General features: G+C 36.9%; 1 protein-coding gene across 2 annotated transcripts in view; it reads left to right on the top strand.

Moving 5' to 3' along the window:
• Positions 1 to 12,181, top strand: part of LOC139416725 (membrane associated guanylate kinase, WW and PDZ domain containing 3a) — a 275,221-nt gene extending 263,040 nt beyond the window's left edge. The window contains exons 20-24 of one of the 2 annotated variants that reach the window (XM_071165724.1): positions 5,091 to 5,166; positions 5,349 to 5,486; positions 5,752 to 5,890; positions 6,342 to 6,437; positions 7,569 to 9,492. In XM_071165724.1, coding sequence (XP_071021825.1) covers positions 5,091 to 5,166; positions 5,349 to 5,486; positions 5,752 to 5,890; positions 6,342 to 6,397 — 409 coding nt within the window. In that variant the 3' untranslated portion in view covers positions 6,398 to 6,437; positions 7,569 to 9,492. Of the gene's footprint in view, positions 1 to 5,090; positions 5,167 to 5,348; positions 5,487 to 5,751; positions 5,891 to 6,341; positions 6,438 to 7,568 lie in introns of both variants that reach the window. The other variant, XM_071165722.1, reaches the window with a different exon arrangement.
• The last annotated feature ends 1,709 nt before the right edge of the window (positions 12,182 to 13,890 follow it).

The following is a 13,890-nucleotide window of genomic DNA, read 5'->3' as shown; positions in this document are numbered from 1 at the left end:
TATATTACTATTATATCACTGGTTCTCTAGCATATATTATTATTGTTATAACACTGGTTCTCTCTAGCATGTATTATTATTATTATATCACTGGTTCTCTAGCATATATTATTATTGTTATAACACTGGTTCTCTCTAGCATTTATTATTATTATATCACTGGTTCTCTCTAGCATTTATTATTATTATATCGCTGGTTCTCTCTAGCATTTATTATTGTCATTATTAAATCACTGGTTATCTCTAGCATATATTATTATTATTATTGTTATTAATATATCACTGGTTCTCTCTAGCATATATTATTATTACTTTAATATCACTGGTTCTCTCTAGCATATATGATTTTTGTTATTATTTTTCAATGGTTCTCTCTAGCATATATTAATAGTATTATTATTATATCACTGGTTCTCTCTAGCATTTATTATTGTTATTATATTATTGGTTCTCTATAGCATATATTATTATTGTTATAACACTGGTTCTCTCTTGCATTTATTATTATTGTTATTATATCACTGGTTCTCTCTAGCATTTATTATTATTATTGTCATTATATTATTGGTTCTCCTTAGAATGTATTATTATTATTATTATATCACTGGTTCTCTATTTTAATTATTTTTATTTTACCTTTATTTTACTAGGCAAGTCAGTTAAGAACAAATTCTTATTTTCAATGACGGCCTAGGAACAGTGGGTTTAACTGCCTGTTCAGGGGCAGAACGACAGATTTGTACCTTGTCAGCTCGGGGATTTGAACTTGCAACCTTCCGGTTACTAGTCCAACGCTCTAACCACTCTCTAGCATATATTACTATTATATCACTGGTTCTCTAGCATATATTATTATTATTATTATATCACTGGTTCTCTCTAGCATTTATTATTATTATATCACTGGTTCTCTGAAGCATATATTATTATTCTTATATCACTGGTTCTCCCTAGCATATATTATTATTATTATTATTATTTCACTGGTTCTCTCTAGCATTTATAATAATAATTATTATATCTCTAGTTCTCTCTACCATTTATTATTATTATTATATCACTGGTTTTCTCTAGCATATATTATTATTATTATTATTATATCACTGGTTCTCTCTACCATTTATTATTATATCACTGGTTCTCTCTACCATTTATTATTATATCACTAGTTCTGTCTAGCATTTATAATAATAATTATTATATCTCTAGTTCTCTCTACCATTTATTATTATTATTATTATTATTATTATATCACTGGTTCTCTCAAGCATATGTTATTATTATTATACCACTGGTTCTCTTTAGCATTTATAATTATTATTATTATTTCACTGGTACTCTCTAGCATATGTTAGTATTATTATATCACTGGTTCTCTCTATTATTTATTATTATTATATCACTGGTTTTCTCTAGCATATATTATAATTATTATATCACTGGTTCTCTCTAGCATATATTATAATTATTATATCACTGGTTCTCTCTACCATTTATTATTATATCACTGGTTCTCTATACCATGTATTATTATATCACTGGTTCTCTCTACCATTTATTATTATATCACTGGTTCTCTAGCATATATTATTATTATTATATCACTGGTTCTCTCTAGCATTTATTATTATTATTATGTTACTGGTTTTCTCTAACATATATTATATTTATTATATCACTGGTTCTCTCGAGCATATATTATAATTATTATATCACTGGTTCTCTCTAGCATTTATTATTATTATTATTATATCACTGGTTCTCTAGCATATGTTAGTATTATTATATCACTGGTTCTCTCTACCATTTATTATTATATCACTGGTTTTCTCTACCATTTATTATTATATCACTGGTTCTCTAGCATATTTTATTATTATTATATCTCTGGTTCTCTAGCATATAATATTATTATTATATCACTGGTTCTCTAGCATATATTATTATTATTATTATATCACTTGTTCTCTAGCATATATTATTATTATTATTATATCACTGGTTCTCTCTAGCATATATTATAATTATTATATCACTGGTTCTCTCTAGCATTTATTATTATTATTATATCCCTGGTTCTCTCTAGCATATATTATTATTATTATATCACTGGTTCTCTCTAGCATATATTATTATTATTAATATATCACTGGTTCTCTTTAGCATTTATTATTATTATTATATCACTGGTTCTCTCTCGCATATATTATTATTATTATATCACTGGTTCTCTGGCATATATTATTATTATTATATCACTGGTTCTCTCTACCATTTATTATTATATCACTGGTTCTCTCTACCATTTATTATTATATCACTAGTTCCGTCTAGCATTTATAATAATAATTATTATATCTCTAGTTCTCTCTACCATTTCTTCTTCTTCTTCTTCTTATTATTATTATTATTATGTCACTGGTTCTCTCAAGCATATATTATTATTATTATACCACTGGTTCTCTTTAGCATTTATAATTATTATTATTATTTCACTGGTTCTCTCTAGCATATGTTAGTATTATTATATCACTGGTTCTCTCTACCATTTATTATTATATCACTGGTTCTCTCTATTATTTATAATTATTATATCACTGGTTTTCTCTAGCATATATTATAATTATTATATCACTGGTTCTCTCTAGCATATATTATAATTATTATATCACTGGTTCTCTCTACCATTTATTATTATATCACTGGTTCTCTATACCATTTATTATTATATCACTGGTTCTCTCTACCATGTATTATTATATCACTGGTTCTCTAGCATATATTATTATTATATCACTGGTTCTCTAGCATATATTATTATTATTATATCACTGGTTCTCTCTAGCATTTATTATTATTATTATGTTACTGGTTTTCTCTAACATATATTATATTTATTATATCACTGGTTCTCTCGAGCATATATTATAATTATTATATCACTGGTTCTCTCTAGCATTTATTATTATTATTATTATATCACTGGTTCTCTAGCATATGTTAGTATTATTATATCACTGGTTCTCTCTACCATTTATTATTATATCACTGGTTTTCTCTACCATTTATTATTATATCACTGGTTCTCTAGCATATTTTATTATTATTATATCTCTGGTTCTCTAGCATATAATATTATTATTATATCACTGGTTCTCTAGCATATATTATTATTATTATTATATCACTGGTTCTCTAGCATATATTATTATTATTATTATATCACTGGTTCTCTCTAGCATATATTATAATTATTATATCACTGGTTCTCTCTAGCATTTATTATTATTATTATATCCCTGGTTCTCTCTAGCATATATTATTATTATTATATCACTGGTTCTCTCTAGCATATATTATTATTATTATTATATCACTGGTTCTCTCTAGCATTTATTATTATTATTATATCACTGGTTCTCTCTCGCATATATTATTATTATTATATCACTGGTTCTCTCTACCATTTATTATTATATCACTGGTTCTCTCTACCATTTATTATTATATCACTAGTTCCGTCTAGCATTTATAATAATAATTATTATATCTCTAGTTCTCTCTACCATTTCTTCTTCTTCTTCTTCTTATTATTATTATTATTATATCACTGGTTCTCTCAAGCATATATTATTATTATTATACCACTGGTTCTCTTTAGCATTTATAATTATTATTATTATTTCACTGGTTCTCTCTAGCATATGTTAGTATTATTATATCACTGGTTCTCTCTACCATTTATTATTATATCACTGGTTCTCTCTATTATTTATAATTATTATATCACTGGTTTTCTCTAGCATATATTATAATTATTATATCACTGGTTCTCTCTAGCATATATTATAATTATTATATCACTGGTTCTCTCTACCATTTATTATTATATCACTGGTTCTCTATACCATTTATTATTATATCACTGGTTCTCTCTACCATGTATTATTATATCACTGGTTCTCTCTAGCATTTATTATTATTATTTTGTCACTGGTTTTCTCTAACATATATTATATTTATTATATCACTGGTTCTCTCTAGCATATATTATAATTATTATATCACTGGTTCTCTCTAGCATTTATTATTATTATTATTATATCACTGGTTCTCTAGCATATGTTAGTATTATTATATCACTGGTTCTCTCTACCATTTATTATTATATCACTGGTTTTCTCTACCATTTATTATTATATCACTGGTTCTCTAGCATATTTTATTATTATTATATCTCTGGTTCTCTAGCATATAATATTATTATTATATCACGGGTTCTCTAGCATATATTATTATTATTATTATATCACTGGTTCTCTAGCATATATTATTATTATTATTATATCACTGGTTCTCTCTAGCATTTATTATTATTATATCCCTGGTTCTCTCTAGCATATATTATTATTATTATATCACTGGTTCTCTCTAGCATATATTATTATTATTATATCACTGGTTCTCTCTAGCATTTATTATTATTATTATATCACTGGTTCTCTCTCGCATATATTATTATTATTATATCACTGGTTCTCTGGCATATATTATTATTATTATATCACTGGTTCTCTCTAGCATTTATTATTATTATTATATCACTGGTTCTCTCTAGCATTTATTATTATTCTTATATCACTGGTTCTCTCTAGCATTTATTATTATTATTATTATATCACTGGTTCTCTCTAGCATATATTATTATTATTATATCACTGGTTCTCTCTAGCATATATTATTATTATTATTATTATTATTATATCACTGGTTCTCTCTAGCATATATTATTATTATATCAGTGGTTCTCTCTAGCATATATTATTATTATTATATCACTGCGGCTCAACTCTGACAAAAGATTGTAATGAGATTGAAGTCTGCTACAAGGAGCGGTTACTTTAGTTTACAGAACAAGCAGCTTGTCTCTTCAGAATAATTATAGCATATACAATTTACCTCACACTGTATAAGCATACTGAAGGAAAGAGACACCAAACGCTACAAACCCTGTGAAGGTGGAAACCTTTCTGGGAAAAAAAGCTTTCACAGTACACTGACACTTTGATGTTTTGTATGTGACTGTTTAGGAATGGAGACGCCCTGGAGTATAAGTCCCTTCCACCCAGCGAGATGGGACAACTCATCACCTCAGACCCCAAGCAGGTGAGGCTATGGAGAGAAAAGGTCAAACACTGTGTGTTTATTGTTGTGTATTCCTAGCCATGTGAATCAATATTGGGTAACTGAATATTATAAAGCATTAAACATCATCATACAATATGACATTACAGCTACATGTTGGCTGAATAACTGATGTATAGAGATGTATATTTTCTCTGTATCAGGGTGGTTTCCATGTGGAGCTGAAGCGAGGCCAGCGGGGGTTTGGCTTCAGTCTGCGGGGAGGGAAGGAGTACAACATGGGCCTGTTCATATTGAGACTGGCGGAGGAGGGCCCTGCACTGAAGGACGGTAGGATACACGTGAGTCTAACTGGGCCAGTCCGTCACCAACCCAGGGCATTAATACCTGCTCTCATAGATGGTGGCTACATGTGTTCTCTCTATGAGAATGGGCACACATACAGTACATGTCTGTTGAATGGTGTCTAGGGGAGAAAGATGATTTTGCTGTGTTTAATGACATTGGGAGATTTCAAGGATTCAAGTGGTTGTAGTATTAGCATTAGCTTCATACTGAGTAAATACTGTGGCTATTAGTACTGAAACATCATGTGTGTTACCACAGGTAGGAGATCAGATTGTGGCGATCAACGGTGAGCCCACCCAGGGCATCACACACACCCGGGCCATCGAGCTGATCCAGGCTGGGGGCACCAAGGTCCTGCTGCTCCTCAGACCTGGCCTGGGCCGGGTCCCCGACCCCAGTGAGAAACCACAGTCTCAACCACATACTCTACTCAAACACACATAAAAGAGTGACCATGTTCTCAACCACAGAATTAGAATGTGGACTCATCAACATGTAACCTAATCAGACACTGTCTCTACTGCTTGCAATACACATATGGATAGAAGACTGACCATGGACTGAACCATATAATTAGAATGTGTCCATTCTAGTTGTTCTACTTCTATGGACTCAACACATTCTACTCAAACACTGTTGTTAAACTTTCAACACACACAATATATAACCCAGTCTATACAGTACATATAAATGACCATACCTCCCTTTTGTGCATGTGAAAGCTTTTGCAATCCTCTCGCTTTACCATGGTTTGTCTCTCTAGCTTTATACCTCTCTATCTATCTGGCTCTACCTCTCTCTGTCTAGCTGTCCTGGCACTGTTCTCTCTCTCTTCTTCCTCCCTGTAGGTGTGAACTCTTCTTCCTCCACCCTGTGCTTCTACATGAAACCAGAGAGTCACTAGCAGCCTCACTGCTTTTCTTGGTCTGTCCTTAATAACCTTGGTAAACCACCTCGTACTCTTCGCTCTTCCTCTTTGCCTCTGTTCTCTCTGTTTCAAAGTGCTACACCTCCTTTTAGAATCAGCTTCTGTTTATATCTCCTCCTTGCTCCCGTTAATCATAACTGGACATCTCCTCCCATAACAGTCCTACGCTCAGACAAGGTCTCGCCCAATGAGAGCTACACTGATTGTAACCAGTAGGCGGTCTGAACGGGGGCAGTGACTCCAGTTGAACATGTTTACTAACGAAGGCCCCAATTCAATCAATGACAGATAAAGGAAATTGCACTACAGGTTAAGTGTTTATGTTGTACTAATAGTGTTAACCACAAAAAGACCCCACAAGTTGTTCTTCTCAAGGACAAAACCAAACCTTTCTTTGAAATACATTCTGAGTGAAACTGCAGTTTTCCTTTATCTGCAATTGATTGAATTGGGGCCTGAGACCCACGCTGGATCACGATGTGGCTCTAGAGCCCCTGGGTTGTTATTACAGAACACAAACACTCCACTGCCGCTGAACACACACAACATCACAATGATCGAGACCAGGAGAAAGTCGTTAACTAGATATTGATCAGTGAGATGTTCAAATGATGTATGTGCGTTCACCGGCATCAACTCTCTCCTGTCCTGATTTTAAGAAGAATGGATTTCTATGACTTGTTTCTCATAGAAATCGAAACCCCATTTCAGCTCCACTAAGTCCATCTCACTTTCTGGTTCTCCGCTACACATCTTTGCTCTTTCAATCACGCCAGCGCTCCTCTTATCAGCTCTTGAGGGAAATTCAAACCTCAGCTGTGCGGTGGTGTAGAAAAGCGTACACCTACCTCCCTTTGATGGCACTGATACATAGCTCAGATTCATATTGTCTGTGTGACTTAAAGCTCCAATTTGAAAGGTTATAATGGAAAGATTAATTTTGTTGTTGGATTATTGAATGTGCACTTATTTTAGATTTCAAGATGCTTCACCACCTTCAAATATTGAATATACAATATATCCCTTTAATATAACTACAGTCGCCAATCTGCTTCAGTATCACAATCTTTATTGTTATTTCTTTCTCAGCTAATTGGAGGTGGAACCAATGTCTCACTCACTATGACTCTCAATGCCTTTATTCCAGGTATGAAGGAGAAAGTGAACAATTCACCCTCAAGCTTTCCTAGACTCTCTGCATCCAACCAGCAGTCATCCCCCACCTCTCCATCCTCAATCTCCCTGTCCACCTCCGAGCTGTCCCGCCCCTCCTCCGCCAACAACTCTGCCCCCGAGGAGCCCTCTGACTGGGATACGTCTGCTGCAGCTGCACCCTCCCCCTCCACGCTGCTGGGGCCCAACAAGGCCAGAGGGCAGCAGCCTCACCACCATAGCCAGAGGAGAGCCAACAGCCCCAACAACAACACCCTCCCCAAGAAAAGTGATTCCATCACCTCCCACAGCGACAAGCATGCTAACCCCAAGAGATCCACCGAAGTCCAGGCTGAAACCAAGGAGCGCTCCCAGAGCCCCAGGAAGACCGACAGAGTAGACCGAGACAACAAGACAGGGAGTGCTGAACACAAGAATGGCTCAGTGGAGGGAGACCTGAGCAGCGAGAGGAAGGCCCATGGCCAGAGAGAGGGCCGGAAGGGTCAAGAGTGCCGCTCTTCCAGCCCCAGGAAGATGACCTCAAAGAGGGATCCAGAGGCAGCAGTCTCCAGGCAGCCCTCGAAGGGCCAGGAGGGTCAGAGGCACTCTAGGGGACAGCATCCCATCTCCAACCCTGCCCCTGGTAAGGGCACTCAGGGGAGAGAAAGGAGACACAAGGAGGAGGACCCCTCTCACAGACAAGAGAGGGAGACGAGAACCAGCGAGCGCCGCAGGAAGGACACATGGGTGGAGCGAGAGGCAGAGCCTCATAGATCCCAGACACAGAAGGAGAAGACAGGGCCGGACTCAGAGGGCGGAACCCTGAATCGGAGAGAGAGGAGTCAGAGAGAGGGCAAACACAGAGAGGCAGCGGAGGAAGAGAATCAGAGGGACCCCAGGGATAGCACCAGTAGTGCTGCTAGCCAGGACTCCACATGCAACAGGAACGCCAGCAGCAAGAAGCAGGCCACCATCACGCCAGGGCCTTGGAAGGTCCCTAGTTCAGCCAAAATCCACTCTCATGTGGAGGGAAACTGATGGATCGTAGTCTGACTAACCTGTCCAATACAGATACATACACAGCTTCTACAGTTCTGCTCATTTGCAGCATGATGACATTTAGAATGGACCAATGAGGATTGAGAGGATTTAGGCTATTTTGCGTCACTGTGTTACTCCATATCATCACATTGCCTCTTATTGCATATCAGTGCTTCTTTTCACAGTTTGCTTCAGCCAACCTTCCTACAGGCTGTTTTAATGTCCAGAGTTCAGTCAGTTTGTGGCTCTGCAGATGTTGATCTGGAGGATGTGAAGTCCAATCTGTTTTGTGCCAATCAGACTCCAACCTGCTGGGAGGAAGTTGCTGGGAGGAAGTTGGTCCATGTCATGTGATGTATCGTCCTTTCTGTGATGTGAAACTCTTTTGTGGTTGAATGAAAGGAGATGCTTCCTCTCTGATGCTGGCTTTGATGAAGGATGTTGTTGTTTGTCACTACTGTATGAAGGTTTTAAAGACAGACTCTTATCCAGGCAATCACTCAGCATTTTCTGTTCCTGGTGGCTGGTGGGATTGATCCACTGCTATGTACCTGGTGGATGTATAAAGAGGTATGGGTGATTTCTCCTCAAGTCACTGGGAGATCAGGGGGGTTTGGGTTTTCAATCATTTTCTGTCCATATCTAGAAATCCAGTCCAGACATGTTAACTGGTGTGTAGGCTACATGCTCTGTGCAGACTTGGAATCACTGTTGTCATCAGCTTTGCAATGGATTTTAGATCATTACGGAAAAGCTTTATATGCATATCTATGTGAAGACCAGACACTTGTGGTTAGGTATATTGTTTACTACTACACACGTGTGTTTATTATGAAGCATATTGTAATTTATTGAGATTAAATGACAAAGAATAAGTATATATGTGTCCATACTGAGCCATTCCATATTTTGATGTACTGACCACAGGAGGTTGGTGGCACCTTAATTGGGGAGAACGGGCTCATGGTAATGACTGGAGCGGTATCAGTGGAATGGTATCAAATACATCAAACACATGGTTTCCAGGTGTTTGATGTCATTCCATTTACGCCGTTCCGGACATTATTATGAGCCGTTCTAGTGTGTAGAGACATCACCACTGAAAATGTTCATTTGCTTTATTGCAGGAGAACTTTCCTATCCTCAAACTTGTAGTGTATTTGAGGTTTAAAAAGACTTCTGACACTTTCAAATTTCAGTCTTGATTTTCCCTTACGAAAAATTGATCAACCCCTACAAAAGTGAACATGAATCATAATCCACATAATAATTCACATTTCCTGTTCCTACACGATTATTTTCCTACTGTAGCAAACTGGCTTAAGTTAAGATCTTACATCTGTACTTCAATTATTGCTCATCACTACTGTGTTTTAGTGTACATTACATTCACGTCACTGTATCAATAACTGTGCCCCCATGTTGGATGAGCCATGTCAATCACGTATGATAATTCTATCCCATATTAGTCTATGATCCGTATACATTGTATTTCTATCCATTCACAGCCCTTTCACATCCTTAATCGGTAATGTTGTTTATTGTAAGCAGCCAGTTTAGATCCTCTGGTAAAATGTGTATACTACAAGCTGACAGGTGTGTATTTTAGACAGTGTTGTAGCTTTGACTGTACGTTATCTAATATGTGTATTATTTAGCCAGGTGTTTTCTAATCTAAATGTGGGGGTAAATTAGCTGTATTGGCAGATTGAGGTTAAAAAGTGAGACCTTTGCATTTTTATGACACCACAATTGTCCTTCTTCCAACGTGCACATCAAAATGTGCTTTTAATTTTACAGCAGTCCAAGATGTTAATATTAAATACATCTAAAAACTACAGTAATACCAAACATATCCTGATATATTCTGGCACACATCAGACCAAGGTTTCCCAAACAGCCCTGGGTGCACATTTAGTTGTTTGGCCTCCCACTACACAGCTGATTGAAATAGCCAACTCATCATCAAGCTTTGATTATCTGAATTTTTGCTAGGGCAAAAACCTAAATCTGCACCCAGGGCAGAGTTTGGAAAACTATGCTTTAGACCAGTGTTTCCCGAACAGTGATGCGCGGAACTCCCTAGGGGAGGGCTCCCGTGTGGCGCAGCAGTCTAAGGCACTGCATCTCAGTGCTAGAGGCATCACTACAGACCCTGGTTCAATTCCAGGCTGTATCACAACCGGTTATGATTGTGCGCCACCCTATGGGACTCCCAATTGGCCCAGCATTGTCCGATTTAGGGTTTGGCCGGGGTAGGCCATCATTGTAAATAAGATTTTGTTCTTAACTGACTTGCCTAGTTAAGTAAAGGTTCAATAAATTTGAAAAAATGTAAAACTCAGTCCGGCTTTAAACTTACTCTTGAAAGTTGTAATAGTAGAATGCACGAGGTGCAATTTTGAAATTGACAGTTTCTCTTGTCATGTTAGTCATTGCATACAGAGGTATGTATAACTTGTCAGAGATGTCCAGATCAACTAATCCATGTCAGCTACCATTTTTTTATTATGTTTTTTAGCCCATAGATATTGTTGTAATATTTGTGTCACTCAAATAACATTACACATGGCAAAATATATAGAATCGCAAGAAAATTTACTTTAAAACTGCAAAATGTTCTTTGCACCCTAAACATTTGTTTGTAAAATTGCAGGAAATAAGCTTTAAGCCTGAGCAATTCTCTCCACCAACAAGAGGGGTGTGAACAGTGCTTGTGCCCATAAAAATAGATGTGGCACGTGAATGCGCAAGGGGGGCACGGGATGTTCCCCAATGCTGGAAGGGGGCGCTGAGTGAAAAAGTCTGCTTTAGACTATAGTGCCCTCTTCTGGAGGAACGGAAATAAAGGAACTCCATGCGACAATCCCTGAAATTTACATTTAAATGTTAGACATTTTAATCCAGAGCGATTTACAGGAGCAATTAAGGTTACGTGCCTTGCTCAAGGGCTCTTCGGACTATTTTTGACCCAGTCGGCTCAGGATTCGAACCAGCAACTGTTTTGGTTTCTGGCCCAACTGTCCTAACCGCTAGGCTACCTGCTGCCCCTAATCTGTGTCATGATTTTACAAAATGGCAGAAGTTTACACAATGATAACCTAGTCTGTTTGAGGGCATCGTTATGTGGCAGCTTTGGAAATGATCTGCCAAAACCTTACATTTGGGTGTGTCCAGCTTCAAGTCTTCTCTTTCAATTAACCTTTTAAATCTTGTGTTAAAGTCTTAGACAAGTTAAGGATGATGATTTACTCTTCACCGTTACGTTTAGTTTCCCTTGTACCCCCCATCATTCATGTCATGTGTCTGTATATAATAATGTGGCCTTGCATTGCTTCAACAGAAAACAGCCTTTTGGTCTTTACATTCTGTGGTAGTTGTAAATGTTTATACATTGTACAGCACCTGTATAAATACATGCCTTCATTCAGGAAAAACAACTGTAAATCGCTCCATTATTTTTTTTAAGTAATTGAGAAGAAAATGATATAAAGTGGTGAGAGAAAATAATCTGGTCATGGCATTCTGTTCATGCACTGATAAATAAAGTTTTACTGAATAAACGTATTCCATTGTGTGGAGCCTACAGTCATTGGTGTAAAGTGGGTTTTATCGGAGAGGAAGAGGCAACGCAAGAGGGTTTACTCCGCCCAAAATCTGGAATGGTTTAACCCCTAACCCCTAGGTTTTGTATGGCTTAACTACTACCTAAATGTACGTGAGAAACACTCTTTTCACCCCACTTCGATTCCGAACTAAGTTACTTTTTCGTAACAGGTTCCGAGAATTAACATAGCAGGTTAGGAGATTTACGTTAATTTTAGGAAAAAGGTTAGGGTTAGCGAAAATCACTTTGTATCGTTTCACCTTGTAAGTGTTTCCCATATGTATACAGAAAAAAAATATAAACGCAACAATTTCAAAGATTTCAAAATAAGATCCGTTACAGTTCATATATGGAAACCAGTCAATTTAAATAAATTCATTAGGCCCTAATCTATGAATGTCACATGACTAGGAACACAGATATGCATCTGTTGGTCACAGATAACTTGTTTTTTAAAGTGGCGTGGATCATAAAACCAGTGACCACCATGTGCCTCATGCAGCACAACACATCTCCTTCGCATAGAGTTGATCAGGCTGAGTGTGGCCTGTTGAATGTTGTCCCACTTCTGTTCCATGTCTGTGCGAAATTGCTGGATATTGGAGGGAACTAAAACACCCTGTTGTACACGGCGATCCAGAGATTCCAAAACATGCTCAATGGGTGACATGTCTGGTGAGTATGCAGGCCATGGAAGAACTGGGACATTTTCAGGAATTGTGTAGAGATCCTTTCGACATGGGACCGTGCATTATCATGCTGAAACGAGGTGATGGCGGCGGATGAATGGCACGACAATGGGCTTCAGGATCTCGTCACGGTATCTCTGTTCACGTTTTAAATAGATGGGATAGTTTGTCAGAACTGATTTTTACGTAGCAGTTTTGGAGAATTTACGGAGCACTTTAGGAGTATTAGGTTAAGGTTTGAAAAGGATTAGGTAAATGCAACAAAAAAACTTCAATTTGACATAAGATGTATCCCATCTAGCCGTGACCAATTGTTAGGGCGAAGACACAACTATCGTCATTATATCCACAATCTCTGGTTCCATCATTTTTCTAAAATAAATTCACTCTGTATCTATAATTATAAACTGGGTGGTTCAAGCCCTGAATGCTGATTGGCTGACAGCCGTGGTATATCAGACCTTATATCACGGGTATGCCAACTTTTATTTTTACTGCTCTAATTACATTGGTGACCAGTTTACATTGGTAACCAATAGCAATAAGGCACCTGGGGGGGGGGGGGGGGCTGTTTCCAGGCACACCGCTTACCACACCCTCTCGTGCGTTATAGAATACATGTTTTACATTATTTTGTTTCCGTTCAATATTCAACCTGAAATGTTTAGAACTATGGCAGAGGAGATTGCAATTAGGTCCTGTATGGTGTTGTGAGTTTGATTCCTGGTACCATCCATATGTAAAATGTATGCACCTATGACTGTAATAAAATAATTGGATGAAAGAGCTTGCTAAATGCCATATTGTTGTTGTTATTATTATTATTGTATTATAACACCAAAGGTGCAAAGAAGGACCCGCAACGTCCTCTATCTCTCCAAGAGTCGCTCAGTTTACCATTACATCAGCTGTAAAAGTGAGTTTCTCTAAAACACGAACTTCAACTCCCAGACAGCCATGCAACTAACTACAATACTGAG

This window comes from Oncorhynchus clarkii, chromosome 9 (assembly GCF_045791955.1).
Source record: "Oncorhynchus clarkii lewisi isolate Uvic-CL-2024 chromosome 9, UVic_Ocla_1.0, whole genome shotgun sequence".
Lineage (NCBI taxonomy): Eukaryota > Metazoa > Chordata > Actinopteri > Salmoniformes > Salmonidae > Oncorhynchus > Oncorhynchus clarkii.
This window is presented reverse-complemented; position numbering and strand designations above follow the sequence as displayed.